Source organism: Caenorhabditis remanei, chromosome X, assembly GCF_010183535.1.
Source record: "Caenorhabditis remanei strain PX506 chromosome X, whole genome shotgun sequence".
NCBI classification, from domain to species: Eukaryota; Metazoa; Nematoda; class Chromadorea; order Rhabditida; family Rhabditidae; genus Caenorhabditis; species Caenorhabditis remanei.
In genome coordinates, this window is record NC_071333.1 from 13,383,968 (window position 1) to 13,401,121 (window position 17,154).

A 17,154-nucleotide genomic window follows, 5' to 3' on the forward strand; every position below is an offset into this window, starting at 1 on the left:
ATACGTCTGGGGATAATGGATTCAATTCGGGCAATAAAAACTTTTCGAAATTTAGCAGAAGTTGTTAGAAACTAATGACGTTAGTTGAAGGAATTAGCGAAAGTTTGGCAACTATGAAGAGACAGTTCAGAATACATTGAGAGCTTCCAACCCAATCGAAGAGAGGAACATCAGGGCGCATCTTCTGTTGGCTCGTGACCTCCAATAAAATGCCTATTGAACACCCTCATGCCTACGGACCAAGAAAAAAGAGACAGTATAAAACCAAGAAACAGCAGATCAAAAAACAAAACAGGAAAGGAGATGAGGTCGGACACGTAACACTCCGAGCTCTCTCGTTTTCCGCGGACAGTATAAGTGATCGTTTAGAGAACCACACGCGCAATACCTTTCCAATGGCCACATAGTGAATATGTTCTTTTCGTATTTCCATAAGCTATTCTGAAAAAAAAACAAAAATGCCGACACCAAGGTGTTCGGAAATGTACAGCACTGGTGAGAAATTGATTGGATACAATCCTTTATTATACCAAAAAGGGTGAAATGAAAAGGGGAAAGTTGAACAAAACAAAATCAATAAGAATTCCAATTTAGTAACGGCCAGTAAAATAATTGAGGGAAAGAAGATAAGGTAAATTAGGAGAGGTTTTGAAAAAATTATTGAAAAGAAGGGAGCTACAAGAACTTTCTTCGTTATCTGAACGATGAGGGGAAAGATGATAGAAGAATCAGTTAAGTTCGATTTGTGGTTCGAAGTCTGTTACTTCTTCTTTTTTGATTCAAAGGACCCTGAACTGGTCCGGCGGATGTGGATGGTTGTGACTCTTTTGGAGGTGGAAACGGTATGAACATTGGTTCCACACTAATTTCATCATAATAATATACTTCGAAACAAGGATCTTGTCTTTTTGATCCTTCAGTGAACATCTTCGACCTTTCTGAATGCATCTCTGGCCTCCATCTGACCATTGATCCTTCATTCTCGAAGCAGTGGATTTTAGTCGCAGGCAATTCTTTAGGCCAACCAGAAAAACCACAACGAACGAAAGAATCAAACATTTCATCCCGTCTAATGATGTCCCAGGAATCTCCGATCCATTTGAGAAAATCACTCATTAAAGGCCGCCCTTGATTCCGTTCAAACCAATCATCGTATTTTTCCCGCATGTATTTCATGACAGTAGGTTTCCAGTAGACATACGCAGGCTGAAACAAGTATTAAAAGACTGAAAACCCAATGAACAATGTCAAACCTGGAACATTTCGACCGCATCTTCTGGAATAAATAAAGAATTGAGCTGTAGAGATGCAGCATGCTTCTTGACCTCCATGTTATTGTATTTAGTGTTTGAGTCAAAGACGAGCAATGAATTACTTTTCCAATCATTTTTTGATAAGAACTGTTTGATTATCTCTGTGTTTACATCCGAGTCGGGGGAGAGCGCAAAGTTCAATAGATCATCACGGAACTCATTTTTAAGACGATTCAATTTTTCTATGTTTTCTTCCTCGTTACCGTTTTTAGGAAGAATCACCAATGGAATTTTTCTTTCCCCATCTGAGCATGCGGCAAACAACATAGTCACATAAATTTTCTTGTGTTTTTCACCAGGTGCCTGAAAGGAATTTATTTATGAGACAAATTTATACTCAAAAAACACTAACCAAGCCATATTCCGGAATTGAGTTCAAACAAAACTTCATTTCACCACACGCGTATATATGGCGATAACCTTTGTCCTTCAATTCTTTTTCCAAATTCAGAAAAGAGTGGATACATCGAGTCACAGAAATTTCTGGGTTTTTCTTTTGACATTCGGATGCGAAGTCATCTTCTGCCACTCCATCAGTATCTGAGGACGTTGACGCAGTTTCAGATATTCCAAAGCCATTATTGTTGCTAAAATAATTTTACACAAATGTGACATATTTGAATTAACTCGTACCTTGTAGATGGCTGTGGAGGTGAAACGAGCTTGGGTAGTGGCCAAGGCCTTCCACTACCTCTACCATGAATATTTAGTCTAAAACGAGATCCTAGTTGTTTATACGCTGATTCTTTGAACATCTTCAATCTTTCTCTCTCCATATAATCCACCCAGGATAATGAGCCTTCATTTTTGAAGCAATGAATGTTTGTCAAAGCCAATTCTTCAGGCCAACCTGTCAAACCACAACCGACGAAAGACTCGACAATTTGCTTTTTTGGAACAAGACCCCAGGAATATTGAATCCATTCAAGAATTTCCATCAGTGAAAGCTGGTTTCCTTCCTCTTCTTTTCTCCAATACTCGTAATTTTCTCGCATGTTTGCCATGAATTTAGATTTCCAGTAAACTTTCAGTGGCTGAAACAGGTATTATAGTGCTGAAAAGCAGACAAACCAAACCTGAACCATTTCCTCCAAATCTTCGGGAACAAATAAAGCATCCAGGTGCATAGGCAATAAATGTTTCTTGACATCATCATTATTGTTTTCAGCGTTTGAGTTCCAGACGAGCAATGAATCACTAGGCCAATAATTTCTAGATAGGAATGTTTTAACTATCTCAGTGTTCACATTCGAGTCGGGGGAGAACGAGAAATCGAATTCAGACCCAAATTTCTTTTTGAGAATGTTCTTGCTTTTTTGCATGAGGTCGTGATCAAGATCGTTGTCGGGAAGAATCACAATTGAATGATTTTTGGCTCCATCTGATCTCGCAGTTAAAATCACAGTCACATTGATTTTTTTGCGATCAAAACCAGGTAGCTGAAAAAAAATCGTTCAGAGGTGACACTAATTCTGATAAAACTTACCTTTTTATTATCATAAATTGAATCAAAACAAAACTTCAATTCACCACACGCGTATATGTGCTCATACTTTTTTCCTTTTAGATATTTTTCCAATTTCAAAAAGTAGTCTGTTAATTGATCCCCATAGATTTTTGGACGTTGTTTTTGAAGGGAGAATTCAGTAAAATCTTTATCGAAGTCAAATTTGCTAGCATTCATTTCCGATGGGACTCCGTCATTTGGCACTTTTTGAGTATTTGAAGAAGTTGACGTGATTTCAACAATTCCAGAGCTACTTGTTCCTCTCTTGGTGCTGAAACAAATTGATTTCAGTATGGCATATTTGAATTATCTCTTACCTTGCATGCTGCTCATCTGAGTCAAATTTTCTCTTTTTGCTACAAGTTGGGCAGCATTCATTTGAGTATCTGAATACACAACAAAATTATAATAAGTGTATCGCAGCGTTTCTGTCCGGTTGAGGTTTAGCGGGAAAAAGGAAAAAAAACCAAATTTCTATCATACTGAAAAGGACTTCAAAATTAGTAATTTTTGAATTCTTTTGTTAGCATTTAGTTATTATTTCAGACAGTGTTCTTACTCTTTAGTTTTTTTTCGTTAATCAAATAATTTCTTTCAAACATCAAGTGTAAAGAACTCACGGAATTGTAGATTCCTCACTCATTGTATTTGTTCGGTTGGTTTTTGCTGGTTCATTGAGTTGATTTTCTGAAAATCTAAAAAAAAGTTTAGATTCATTTTAAAAAATACGAGAAAAAAAATCCCAAATTTTTCTTTTTTCACCAAAAAACGTTGATTTTTGTTCAAAAATGGTTTCAACTTCTAAACAAAAGTTTGACTAATACTTTGCTTTAAAAACATTCCATATATCTTCAAACCCTTTATAAAATAAACGGTTTTTTCTTGATGACATATCAAATGGCAATGAAAAAAATGGAGAGGGTAAAGAGAGTGTATTGAGAGGAACATGGGTGTCGATAACGACGCAGAGATAGCAGAGTGACCACATTCGCTGTTCCCTCTTCTTCTCTGTTTTAAGGTTAGGGCGAGCTTGCAGCAAGGGAAAGTGTTGGGTCACATTAGACAAAGATAATGTTAATAGAGATAGAGAGAGATAGAGAAATGAGCAAAAGGTATTGAATAATTAGTCAGCACGGTGAATCCACGGCTACCTATGCAAAAAGATGTTGAAAAGCGGAAACAAGATGAAACAAACATTCCAGCTGCATTATATGGCGGTGAACATTCGAATCCGTGTTCATGCCCAAAATTTTAGGATAGATGAAAAATATTTCATGGACAGCAGTTTTCATTAGAGCAAACTTGCATAGTTGCTTGAGCCTCATCGTGGTGTGGTGAGCGTAAGTATTTTGAAACATATTGAAATAGGAATTATGAAGATGTAGAAAATAAGAAATAATAACCGAGTTACTGGAACAGTCTGGGAATGATTATATTTCCAGTATTTAAGACACCATCTCTTCTACCAAGACTCTTTCTCTTGGAGAACAAATGCAAATTTTTCACTAACTTAAAAATATCTGTTTTTCAGTAAAACATATCTAAAATCTCAACCGTTATTCACAACCAAGTAGGTATCTGGCCACCGATACCACTTTGTACAACAATTTTTTTATGCAGCGTTGAGAGACAAAGACAATAAATACCCCCTCACTCCTTCTTACCATCCAGCGGTCTCGTGGTGTAGTGGTTATCACATCTGTCTAACACACAGAAGGTCGGCGGTTCGATCCCGCCCGAGATCACCCCCCTTTTTCTTAAATTTCGTTTTTTTTTAATGTTTGAATTTTTCATGGTTGGAAGTAACAAAGAGGTTTTATATTTTCTGTAAAAAATCTGTAAAAATTAGAAAACTTTGTGATTGCGTTACTGTGCACTTTTTAATTTTCTAGTGCTAGATTTCGTGCTACACGTAGGTCGAAAACAATCTTCAGCTAACAAGTTTTTATAAAGACACACGAAATATGTATTACCTGACAATGTAACTTAATAAACGTAATGGAGCTTGCTCTTATTACAAATGGTAACTTTCTAGTGGAGTGAAAACGAGTTGTCAACTAATGAACTGAAACTGAAACTGAAGTTCGATCTCGCCCGAGATCACCCCTTTTTTAAAATTTCACTTCTTTTATGTTTGAATGTGTCGAAAAAGTGACTTTCTAGTGTGTGTCTTTGAAAACGAGTTGTCAACTAAAGAACCTAAGACTTTTTTTTTACTTATGATGGTTAGTTATTTATTGGTTAAACAAATTCGTTGTAAACAAGTAGCAGATAAATATTTCATGTTGTAAATCTTACGCTGGTATGTATCTTCTGATTATTTGATTTTTTTCCTGATCTCAAATTATCAAACAGCGTTTATGAATAACACAAACATTCTCGCAATTTTCTTGCAAGTATACAATTAGCGTTGATAATCCTACACACATCGAAATGATCTTTGGTAGAGCACTGCATAGCTGTTTGCATTTTTTCCTATTTTGAATAGTTTTTCAACTTTTCGTTTCTTTTTTCACTAAATGTTATCATCCTTACTTTTTATTGACGTTTGTCTTGGAATCACCACTACTAAGAATTCATATCAAAAATTTACAAATTAAGAAAGTTACGTCAAAAATGGGAGATTTCGGGCATAAGTGATTTCGAAAATATCATTTTTCACCGACGTACCGCAAATAACTTCTTCACTTGTTTATATGAAACAATGTTTATTATAGAAAAAGCATTATTGTAGATTTCGCAATATCTGTATACTTGTCAATGGATTATTTCTAGATATTTCCAATTTTCACTCCAACTTATATTCATATTACTGGTCTTTGATTTTTTGTTGCATTTTTTATATCCAACACAACAGTTTTTGATTTTTGAGAGGCTCTTCTTAATTTATCAGTGAGCTAACTATTTACTAAACAGTACGCGATACGACACTCCGGTGTTCCGATTTGAGAGAACTCTGGCCTAAAATACCGAAAAACAGTACGATATTCCGAAATTCCGTTCCAAAAATCTTCTGTCCTAAAATTGAGTCACAGTTGTTTCCGGAATTTGTGAATGAATTCTTGCTGTTTTGCACAACTTTACTCTGTTCTTTCATAATTATTAGTTAGATGAAAGCAGGTATGAACAGGAGAGACGCAGAGAAGTAGGGGTAACCAGCTAGAATGTTTTCTCAAGACAAGACACGTGATTGAAGAATCCGTGATTTATTTCTTGTAATTGTCTGCCCACTAATGAGGATTCTTGTTTTACAGATTGAAAATGGAGAATTATATGAATAAAGACAACTTGCAACATGTTGGCACGGAATACCCGTCTATGGATAAACTGTAAGTTGGAGAGGTTTTGTTAACTTCACTTACTTTTTTCTATATTTTAGACTATCCGCAATGCATAGCCCATTAGACTTGCCGATTCAACTGGATAAGGTTGAACTCAATTTTGAATACTCGAGTCACACTTTTCTGAGTTTTAATGTGACAAACGGAGATCATTATATATGGAGACTTTATGAAAACCGAGTTACTTTGGAGAAGAATAAAACACAAAAAGTTATCAACCTGGAAGGATCAAAAGAAGAGAAATTGCATAAACTGGTCCAATATTATCTGGAACAATCAAGAAATGTCATGCAAATTTTTAAACTAACTGTATGTTTTGTACTGCTTATTAAACCGTGGCTTTTATTATAGGGATACCCTGACAAATGGAAATCAAGAAGATCAATAAGAACGAAAGTGTTTCACCTACTGGTTACTAAACCGATTGCACCAGATTGCCAACGTAATGGAGATCTACAGATGTTCAGTATCGTGTGTGCTATAGATAGGGCGATTGTCAAAGAAGTTACTTACACATTGCTCCAAGACTTTAGCTCTAGTCCAATGAACGTTCCATATGTAAGAAACAAGTAGTTGTTGATTCGAAAATAAATTCTATTCAGGAACCACACACTGAGGTGAAGTTCATGGCATCAATGGCGCGGAAAGAAAACATTTACAAAATCTACTTGGAAAACGTCACTTTGGACTTTGGATGGTCATCACCGTCTATCGAAGAGTGTCAAGAGCTGATTGAGGTAGTTTATTCTGAAACAACAGTTAATCATGTTTGAATTTCAGAAGCATTTTCGTCGCCGGAGAGTTGGACTTCCGACGACGATTCTCACTAAGAACACACATCGTCATGTCGAACACTTCTGCAAAAAAGACAACTGGAAATTCACTCCAGAAGCAGACATGTATGTTTAGAATATTCTTAATTTCTTTTGAATGGAAATTATTCTTCCAGCCTAGCTGTTACCTTTTATCCCGAAAACAAACAAGTACCAGGGGACGATTCAGCAGTGGTGATCAGATTTTTCCCTTGTAGTGACAAGATTACTGTAACCGTCGAACCAGGAAAATCTAAAGGGTAAGACACTTATTCTATAATTTTCTCCTTACTTCGAAATTGCAGTCTTTGTATTCAAAATGACGTGGACGAGTTGAGAAGACAAAACCGTCGAATTCAATGGCGTTCATATCAAACGAGGTAAACAAACAGTTCAGATCTTTTGAATGTTACTGTTATTTCATTCTTGCAGACAGTTGATGAGAGCCGAGCATTGTTGGGAGCCATCAATCCCTTATGACATAAATAAGATGCTTGTCGATTTCAACAACATTCGATTGGAAGTGGATGGAGAACCTCTCCAAATTCATTCCAGCGCTGATTTGGTCAAAAAGGTTGTCGACCTAACGGCACATGAAGAATCGAGAATAAAATTGTTGATGATCATCGTAAGTGCTGTGAAACTGATAAAAAGATAAATTAATACATAGTTTCAGGGGCATGGTCATCTCACGTGTGACAGAAGAAATTACATCATCCACACTAAGGAGCTGATCCTGGTAAACTCTGAACAATATCCACATATGTTCTTGATGAATTTCCTAGGAATCAGCTTGAAAAAATTGGAGGCTTCATCCAGAAAACATATCGATGATGTACTGAAATATGTGAGTTTTTAGTATGCATCAATTCTGGGAGTCAGTAAGTCAGAAAGCCACCGAAATAGTTTAGAGCGAGAGAAAGGGAGAGGTTTTTGACAAATCTATTTTTTTAAGAGGCGTTGTCTGTAAGATGAGGATTCCTCTTGGCACAGTTGCAAAAACTTGTTTCAATCCGAACTCTTTTTACATCATATATACCCCTAAGGTAGTGGTTTATAAAAAATATGTCACCAGTTCCATATGACGTCATCATAGGAAAATATGCCCAATAATCGACTTTTCACCCAAAAATTCATAAAAATTTCAATTTTTTAGATAACATCGGGAAACTTTCGCAACATGTTAGAATTGTTTTTGGCTACCTCCACACAAATTTTCGGCACCCCAGACAACCCAGAAACCGTTCAGATAAATTTCATTTCAATGTTTTTTCAACTTTTCTCAAAAAATCCCTCTAGAAATCCTCAAATTTCAATTCGTATTCGAATTCCCCGCAAAAAGTTCTACTAGGCCCAATAAAAATCATTAAAAAACAGGAGAACCTTTTTGAGATATTTCGATTTTTTCAAAAATCACATAAGGGTCCCCCCTTACGAAAATTTTTTTTTGCCAAAAAAATCTCAAAAAAAATTAGCTCCGAAAATAATTGGAATATTGATAAAACCCTTGGAATAAGTCACTCACAAAATATTAGATCTCAGAAATGTGTCTGAACGGATTCAGTTTTTTTTGTTCTTTTTTATTTTTTCCAGTTTTTATTTTTTCCAGTTTTTTTCCGTTTTCATCAATAATTTGTACAGAAGTTCTTAAATTTCAAAGCATATTCCAATTCCTTGCAAAATTTAACATATGATTCAATTAAAATCATAAAAAAACAGGGGAACCTTTTTGAGATATTTCCATTTATTTCGAAAATCACATAAGGGTCCCCCCTTATGAAAGAAAATTTTTATCGAAAAAATATTTCAACTCTTTTTTGATGCAAAAACGTTCAAAATATTTAAAAAAGAGTTTTTGGTAGTTTATCAATGTTTTGAACGTTTTTGCATCAAAAAAGAGTTGAAATATTTTTTCGATAAAAATTTTCTTTCATAAGGGGGGACCCTTATGTGATTTTTGAAAAAATCGAAATATCTCAAAAAGGTTCTCCTGTTTTTTAATGATTTTTATTGGGCCTAGTAGAACTTTTTGCGGGGAATTCGAATACGAATTGAAATTTGAGGATTTCTAGAGGGATTTTTTGAGAAAAGTTGAAAAAACATTGAAATGAAATTTATCTGAACGGTTTCTGGGTTGTCTGGGGTGCCGAAAATTTGTGTGGAGGTAGCCAAAAACAATTCTAACATGTTGCGAAAGTTTCCCGATGTTATCTAAAAAATTGAAATTTTTATGAATTTTTGGGTGAAAAGTCGATTATTGGGCATATTTTCCTATGATGACGTCATATGGAACTGGTGACATATTTTTTATAAACCACTACCTTAGGGGTATATATGATGTAAAAAGAGTTCGGATTGAAACAAGTTTTTGCAACTGTGCCATGGCCCAACACAAACATTCTCACTCTTACAGATAGTGCCTCTTAACAAATACAAAGTATATTTCAGATAGACTCCGCCGAAAAAATTGAGTGGCTCGACAAGAACAACAAGCGAGTAAAAAACTATGCATAGCTCAGTTGACTTCAATCTGTTTCTTTCTTGCTTACTGGGAAATTTTATACCAATTTTCAATAATCGGATTAACATAACTTTTTTATGTCAACATTCAAACATTATTACATTATCTCCATTTCTAAACTCAATTGAACACACTTTTCTGAAAAATTTGTTTCAAATTGTATAATTGATATGAAATTATTCTCATTCAAACCGTAGAAATGGTAATTGAGTGAATAAATTATTTTTTGGTCACTTCATTTGTCGAATGTTTTTGTTTTTTAGTTGTATGTATCTCAATTTTTTGTAATGTTTAAACAGGTTCGCCGACTTGAAATCTCTAAAAGTTTTCTAAGGAAAGCCGGATGACTAAACAACAGGCGCTACGATACTCCGAAGACTCGCGCAGATATTTTTCGGACTTGCTCCAAAACTGGCAAGCTTGCATGTCTAGATTTTCTTTTGGAGTAATTTTCAACAAACTTTTTCCGATTCACGTTCATTCAACGTACTCATCTTCTTCACTAATTTCCGATGCAGGTTATTTATACGTATGGCGAAAAAGAAAGAGGATATTGAAAGAGACTCAGAGAAAAAAAGGAAAGTTTTCTTATAAGCCAATGTTTTGCTTTTTTTCCGTTTTTCTAAATCTTGGTTTTACTACAACCACTTATTTATGAGTTAAAAAAATAATTTCAGAAAAGAAAATGAACGAACCTTCACCACTCAGCTACCAATCGAAGTTATCTGTAACAAAGTTCTTGGCAATCAAAAACCGGTAAGTGAATTGTTAACAGTGTGTATCAAAAATAAATTACTTCCATTTTCAGATCTGGAAATTTTTTTCCACAAAAAGTGCCATTTTATTTGTCAGAGGTCGAATTTGATTTCGAATACCCGGACTTTTCAAAATTTCGAATTAAAGATGAGAGAAATGGAGATGAATTCGAATGGAGGGCTTCCGATCTTGATGTCTCTGTCAGAAGAAACGGAGATGGGTATGTGTTTGCTAGAGAAGGATCTAGAGATGAGAAGTTGCAAAAACTGATAGACTATTACTTCGACGGTTCCACTGGAGAATTCAAGATGTTCGTAATTGTTGTAAGAAAATCATTCTGTAACTGAAAAACTAAAATAAACAGCATTTCAGGGCTCCCCCAGACAATGGAACTCTGTAAAGTCGATAAAAACCGAAAAATTGTATATCGAAATCGGAGAAAACACAACTGCAGATATTGATGGGTTAAAGAAGATTCTGAATTTTGTGGATAAGAAGGCATTAAAATCTGTTTGGTACGCAATTTATGATGTACGCCACTGGAGCATCGCAAACCATAAATTGGTAGTCCAAGAAAGAAACCGAAATTCATGATCACATTCAAATGTTTTATAGAATTCCAAAACTAAAGTCACTGTCAGCGTGCCAAGTGTTATGCTGGAACATGTTCCAAACATGGAACTTTCCAACTTCACAGTGTATGTTCCAGCTGAACTTCGAAGCCCAAACTGCACTGAAGAATGTCGGTCCATGGTTGAAGTGAGATTTCGAACAAACCAAATTTTGTCACTATGTAATCACCTTCAGGCTTTTGCTCAGTCGCGTCCACTTGGCTTCAAACTGGCTATCAATATAAAGACTTCAATCATGGTTATGTCTTCCTTCTGTAGTAGTAGACCGAATTGGTTTTTCACCCCGACACCAAATGCGTACGTTTTTCAGAGTTTTTTTTATACATCAATGTTTTTCAGTTTAACGGTAACGTTTTTGCCAAACAATGCATTTTTGAAGATGATGGTCACATTTTTTTTGTGTAGTGATCGAATCAGAATCAGCATGGAAAAAAGAGAAGCATCTGAGTTAGCAACCTTTTTTTCAGCATTTATTTATAGTGTTGTATTTCAGAATTTTTCGTCATGCGGGCTATTTAGGGGAAGCAAAAATTACTGTGCTCTTGCATACGTCTTACAAACTAAGGTGAGTAGTTCCAATTCTCAGTCTGAACAGTTGTAGGAATGTCTCGAAAATGGTTTATAACAGTATCCTGAATATGTTATATAACTGCAAAAGGTCGATTGCCAATGTTTACAGAAAAAGGCTCAGTAGACAGGTGCCTTGGGAACGTCTTCTACCATACAGAATTGATAGTCTGCTGATAGACTTTGAAAATACCAAGTTGGAAGTCGATGGAGAAGATGTTGAAGTGGATGGAGCTCAAGGACTTTGCCAAACAATTAAAGACATCACTTTTGCTAATGACACCAACATAATGAAATTAACCATTATTGTAAGCCTCGTGATGTTTTTGTAGTTGCTTTGAAAAGTTAATTGCAGGGTTGCCATATTATAGAGTATGCTGAAGGGCATAGAATTTGCATCAAAGAATTGGAGCTGTTTCATGGTGAGGAGTATCCAAAGGAGTTTTTCAATATGTTCCAGAAAACTCGGTTCGAGAAAGTTTCTGTTTCTTCAAGAAACAATATCAGAAACGGACAATTTCTGGTGAGTTGCTTTTGTTAAAAACAAAAAATATGAGCGGAAAACGAATGTACATGGAAAACTTCTGTGGACCTTTTGTTGAAGGACACAATTATCAAAAAAAAAGACATTTTTTCAGACTGAGTGTGCAAATGAAATCGTTTATCTTGATGAAGAAAGCAAAGACTGATTGAAATGCTTCTAGTCGTTCGAAAGTTTTCAAAATGTTTTCGAAAATAATTGCAGTTGATTCTTTACTTTCATAATTGTTTCTACATTCTTTCCTTTCAAAAATAATGCTTTAAATATTTCCGTCAAAGATTTCCTGTAATGTTTTGATTTCATCAAACTTTTTGTGTGATAACTCCTGTTCTCAATTATTTGTCACTTCTTAAATAAATCTTGAACAATAACTTTTAAAAGTTTCACAAAACTAAAGGAAATCTTTTCATTTTTGTCTCCAATCCTAAAAAATATTTTTCAGATGATTATATATTTTAATGCAGAACACGATCATCTCAAACATTCGAGAGAATTCCACGTGACTTCAACTCAATGCATACTACTGTTGAGAAACCAGGAAAAATGGGTTTCAATTCGATGTGGAGTAGAAATTGTATGAAATTCATGGAGATAGTTGAAGAATTTAGAGAAAGTTTGGAAACTATGAGGAAACAGCTTAGATTACATTGAGAGATTATAAAGAGCAATTACTTGAGATATAAATCAGTTTTAAATATATATATGTACAAAAAGAATTATAGTCCAATCGATAACTACACAATGCATAGTAGGCGAAACAACCTAATTGGAGAGATGAACATTACGACGCACCGTCCTCACACTGTATAATTGATCGTTTATAGAACCACACGTATAATACCTTTAGGATCTCATGCAGAGAGAAAGTTTTTTTTCGCTATTTTCATATAATAACCTAAAAAAAAACAAAGAGACGTTAGATGTGAAGTAAACGGAGAGCAAAGAATGTTTAGGAGAGATCTTTTTGATTTTTATTGGAGGTATCATCAGAATAGTACAATAAGATGTTTCAAAAAAAAAACAAGCAACACCGATTAACGTCTTGAGGTTCCAGCGGATTTTTGTTGGTTAGCGGCCAAGTAAGCCATGAGAAGTTGCATGAAAGTTGCTTGATGATTGAGGTCTTTGAACCAGTTGACGAATTCGGCAAAAGTGAGCCCTCCCACGTGATTTCTGATCTGAAATATTCAATTTTTCAAATGCAAAAGTTTATTGTTAGTGGTACCGTAGATGTGAGAATATCTTTTTCCTCATCTTCCAAATTTCCAATTATTCCGAACACGCTCTGAAATAATAAATGGTTCATTGAAATACATTTTTGAATAAAATACCGAGTAATCTTCTGAGTTAGCATATCCATACACTGCTCCTGCCATAGTTCCGAACAATGCTCCAATTGGTCCAGCGAAAAGACCTCCTGCTCCAGCTCCAGCAGCTGCATACGCAGTTTGGTAGAAGATTCCGCTCATGGTTCCTCGCAAACGCTGAAAATTGATAAAATCAGGTTTTTACGATGCAGAATTTGGAATGGACTTACATGATTGTGTTGAGCATGGTCGATGACTTGTCGCAAATAGTTGTCAGTCATTTTTTGAGTTTATATGTCTGAAAAAAACTGTGTAAAAAATGACACATATACCTGGTGAAAACAAATTCTATTCAAACTTCAAAAACATCCAAAACAAACATTTTAAGAGTGATACTCAAATCATGAGTGTTATTCTTACTCAAGTTAGAAGAACTGACCACGGTTGGGGGTCCTCCTACTATGCAACGTTGGATAGAGAAAAGAGAATACGTGCGGGTAAGAGACACAGATATAAGTACACGGCTAGTAAACAACCACATTTCGAAATAAGACGTGAAAAAAAGTATTATGAAATATTGAAAGATGAGATATTTATTAATTGAATGATGAACACTTGAAAATGTTAAAATTTAGGTGAATTACGAATTTCAGCATGGATCGTTTCTATCATCTGTTGTAGTTTTGGGGTCTGTCCATTACGCTTGTTTTTTTCAAAAAATATGAAGTGAGTGTGTTCCAGGACAGCACAAAGAACTCCAATTCCACTTCCAAGAGCCAGGAGAAGGAATAGGCCATAAACATTTTCGGCACCGAGAGCTGTTTGTAAATCTTCTGGTTCACTTGACTGACATTCTCTGGAAACGAATAGATTAATGGAATACATGTCCACATGACACCACTCACTGTTGAGACTTCTTCCACCAGTTATTTTTCAGCATCAAAATAATTCCTTTTTCATTGAGATCCAGAATCTGTCTTGTCAGCTTTTCCCTCCATTTGGATCCTTTTGGTAGTGCAATACTGTATCCATTTGAACCAAGAACCACATTCCCCACGCGGGTTAAGTTACAGTTTTGAGTGACTTGATAATCCAAAGTGGCAGATTCCATCAGGAAAACGTACCTGGAAATTGGTTTACATATTATCAAAGTTCACATATTAGCACTCACTTCTCATTCAAAACTCGATTCACTCCTTCATGGTTAGTTGTCACAAATGCCGATGGCTCAGCACTCTGCATTCGCTCCCAAAGTCGGCGGAATGTTTCGATTCTGGAATACTTAAAAAATTGCATAGTTGACCCTCCGAGAATCGATCCAAAATTGTATTCCGTTTGGTTTCCAAGCTCTTCGAAACTCTGAAAAATATGATATTTGTCGCAGAAAAGACAATGGTTGACTTACATTGAATGGCATAGATTTTCGGTCGACTGTGAGCAGGGCTGCAAAGTTAGCGGTGTATTGAGCGATCAATACCAAAGTGAACGTCCACCAAACAGCAGATATCAACCTGTAATTCATTTATAGAGTCACTATTGAAGATTTATAACTAACCTGGTCGCACCAGCTTGACAATTGTATCCTGATCCAGCTCGAAGCAGAATGCATACTAGATACCAGACAGAGTTTTGAATTTTGAACTCTGTTGTTGATTCTTTTGGGGATAAAACAGCTGCAACAGTGACCAGAAGCGCAGTTAGAACTGTTGCAATGGCGGAAAAAGTCCAAACGCTGAAAACCCATGATGTGAAAGATGAAACCCTGTAAAAAGTTACCTAGCAGAGAGTGGCCATAAGAATCTTGTCAACGATGAAGACGCTTTCGGATTCGGTTGTCTCATGAGCATGGAAATTCCCAATTGAAGGAATGGATCGGTGAAGTCGATGACTTCGAGTCGTGTAGCCGTTACAGTGATCGGGGCCACTGCCATATCAGCATCTCCTCTCAATATTTCTCCAATCATTCCATCCCATTCATCTGTTCCATTCTTCCGTTCTCCATACTTGTTGTCCTTAACTATCTTCAGAGTATAGTTGAAGTGCAGCATTTCCGCAAGTTTGTCAAGCAAGTCAACACAGAATCCTTCATGTTTCACACGTCCATCCGGCATTATCTTCTCAATTACATATGGTTTTTCGTGGATTGATGTCACTTTGAGTGTTCTTGATTCACGGACAGACGCTTGATAGTGTTCATGTGTTCCGGGAATGTTCTTGGCAAGCATTGTTAGCTCTTTCGATCCTTCCCATGTGGATTTCCAGGTCCCAGTCTGAAAAGAAAGAATAATAATAGGAAAATAGTTCAATGAGAGTACTGACATGAAGTCCTGCACCTGTTATTCCCATTTCCCAGATATGAAGCTCACTATCGCTCCTCTCACTTGTTCCGTTGAATGATATTGTTCCGGTGAGTCCTTTGAACGGCTGGAAATACAGTATTAATTTTTCTAATTTTAATCTATTACGTGTCAAATTCTCATCCGGAATCTCACTTACCTTGACGATGGGCAATTTATACTTCTGAACTGGATCATTCTCTCCACATGACTTGATTCTTCGTTCTCCCGAGTGACAAGCAAGAAGAATCGAGTCAAAAATAAAGGCGAAGTCTTTCTGAAACACATATTATACACTAAAAACGTGAAAAATCAAAACTACTTACAAATGGGGTCCGAGGATTTGATGGTATGTGAGCCAAGTACTCCTGGTACATATCCGGAAGCTTCACTGCCAAATCATTCTGATTCCATTTCTCTTTTGACACTGTCAGTAGAGAAACTCGCATCCCGTTGTGAGTGTACTGCGATAAGTGATCCTTCAAATCGTCCAGTGCAGTTATCAGGAACCAATTATGCACACTTATCATTCCGAGTTTCAACGATGCATCGAAAAATGTCAAAGTTTCGTTTGGACTCAGTTCTATCAGCACACGGTTTTTCTTTGGCCAACATCGATTTCTGAAATTTAGATTCTAATTGAAATGTTCAAAATTTATGTCAAAGCTAACCTGTCACAAGTATCTCGTAAAGCTAACGCAGTAGCCATCATGCTATCATCCAAAGTGTGTGCTCGAAGCAATGCCGGACTCTTTTCCAGACGAGACAAAGTTTCAATGAGTTGTTTCGGTGCGTCATAGTTCGAATAAATATAGACAAAGTTATCCCAACGCCAAAGATTGATGAGTCTTTCCATTAATTGTGAATACTCCATGGATGGGTAGAGATTCAGTGACGTCTGTTGCTTTCTGTAGTTAAAATATATGAAAAATCCCATTTTTCAAAGAACCGATCCACTTACTTTTGATAACCCGGTGTCCAATAATAGTGTATGAAGAGAATGTTGAGCTCTGCACACTGCTCTTCAATAATTGAACCAGTTTCTCTATCCACCACTCCAATTATCACCGACACTTCCGATTTTGCGAGTCCGCATACTGAAATAAGCAGTTTTCTCCCATATTTTTTAGAAAATGCTTACTTCTTTCATTCAAGTCATCATGCAAGTTTCGTAAAACAATAAATGATGTATGAGTGATAAAACAAGCTCCTCGAGTCTTCACAATCTGCTCATTTATCCGAGGAACAATGATATTCACCGCAGTACGCACAGAATGTTCCAAGTGATGACTCGTAATCAATCCTGAACATATGTTTTAATTATGAGTAAATGATTGAAATCCTACCTATCCGTATCGAACATCCGTTGAACACCAGTATTGAAAATAGTAGAATCTTGAAGTTGCCAGACATTCCAACTGATTTCCTCGCGAGTCATCTTCCCATTTGCCACTAATTGACTGCTCCATAGACGATAATTGAATTGACTGCTCTTTCCAAAGTGTTTTCCCGGTCACTAAA

General features: G+C 36.0%; 4 protein-coding genes across 4 annotated transcripts; 2 read left to right on the plus strand and 2 right to left on the minus strand.

The window, feature by feature from the left end:
• Nucleotides 1-6,081: 6,081 nt before the first annotated feature.
• Nucleotides 6,082-9,487, plus strand: GCK72_024654 (uncharacterized protein; the record flags this gene model as incomplete). Its single annotated transcript, XM_053735979.1, has 10 exons — nt 6,082-6,149; nt 6,200-6,470; nt 6,513-6,719; nt 6,764-6,898; nt 6,942-7,060; nt 7,111-7,233; nt 7,279-7,353; nt 7,406-7,601; nt 7,650-7,820; nt 9,422-9,487. 10 exons carry the CDS (start codon nt 6,082-6,084, stop codon nt 9,485-9,487), a joined length of 1,431 nt encoding a protein of 476 aa, XP_053579545.1.
• A 692-nt stretch (nt 9,488-10,179) lies between these two features.
• GCK72_024655 (uncharacterized protein) lies at nt 10,180-12,138 on the plus strand (the record flags this gene model as incomplete). Its single annotated transcript, XM_053735980.1, has 9 exons — nt 10,180-10,250; nt 10,303-10,573; nt 10,623-10,781; nt 10,866-11,009; nt 11,058-11,179; nt 11,376-11,447; nt 11,562-11,757; nt 11,805-11,972; nt 12,088-12,138. The coding sequence occupies 9 exons, from the start codon at nt 10,180-10,182 to the stop codon at nt 12,136-12,138; spliced, it is 1,254 nt and encodes a 417-aa protein (XP_053579546.1).
• Nucleotides 12,139-13,024: 886 nt separating this feature from the next.
• On the minus strand, nt 13,025-13,578 carry GCK72_024656 (uncharacterized protein; the record flags this gene model as incomplete). The annotated part of the gene is made up of 4 exons (XM_003118041.2): nt 13,025-13,168; nt 13,216-13,275; nt 13,322-13,474; nt 13,528-13,578. 4 exons carry the CDS (start codon nt 13,576-13,578, stop codon nt 13,025-13,027), a joined length of 408 nt encoding a protein of 135 aa, XP_003118089.1.
• A 343-nt stretch (nt 13,579-13,921) lies between these two features.
• GCK72_024657 (uncharacterized protein) lies at nt 13,922-17,046 on the minus strand (the record flags this gene model as incomplete). Its single annotated transcript, XM_003117623.2, has 13 exons — nt 13,922-14,153; nt 14,203-14,421; nt 14,469-14,656; nt 14,703-14,808; nt 14,853-15,029; nt 15,074-15,567; nt 15,617-15,721; nt 15,794-15,910; nt 15,960-16,254; nt 16,305-16,541; nt 16,595-16,730; nt 16,775-16,936; nt 16,980-17,046. 13 exons carry the CDS (start codon nt 17,044-17,046, stop codon nt 13,922-13,924), a joined length of 2,535 nt encoding a protein of 844 aa, XP_003117671.2.
• Between the last annotated feature and the right edge of the window lie 108 nt (nt 17,047-17,154).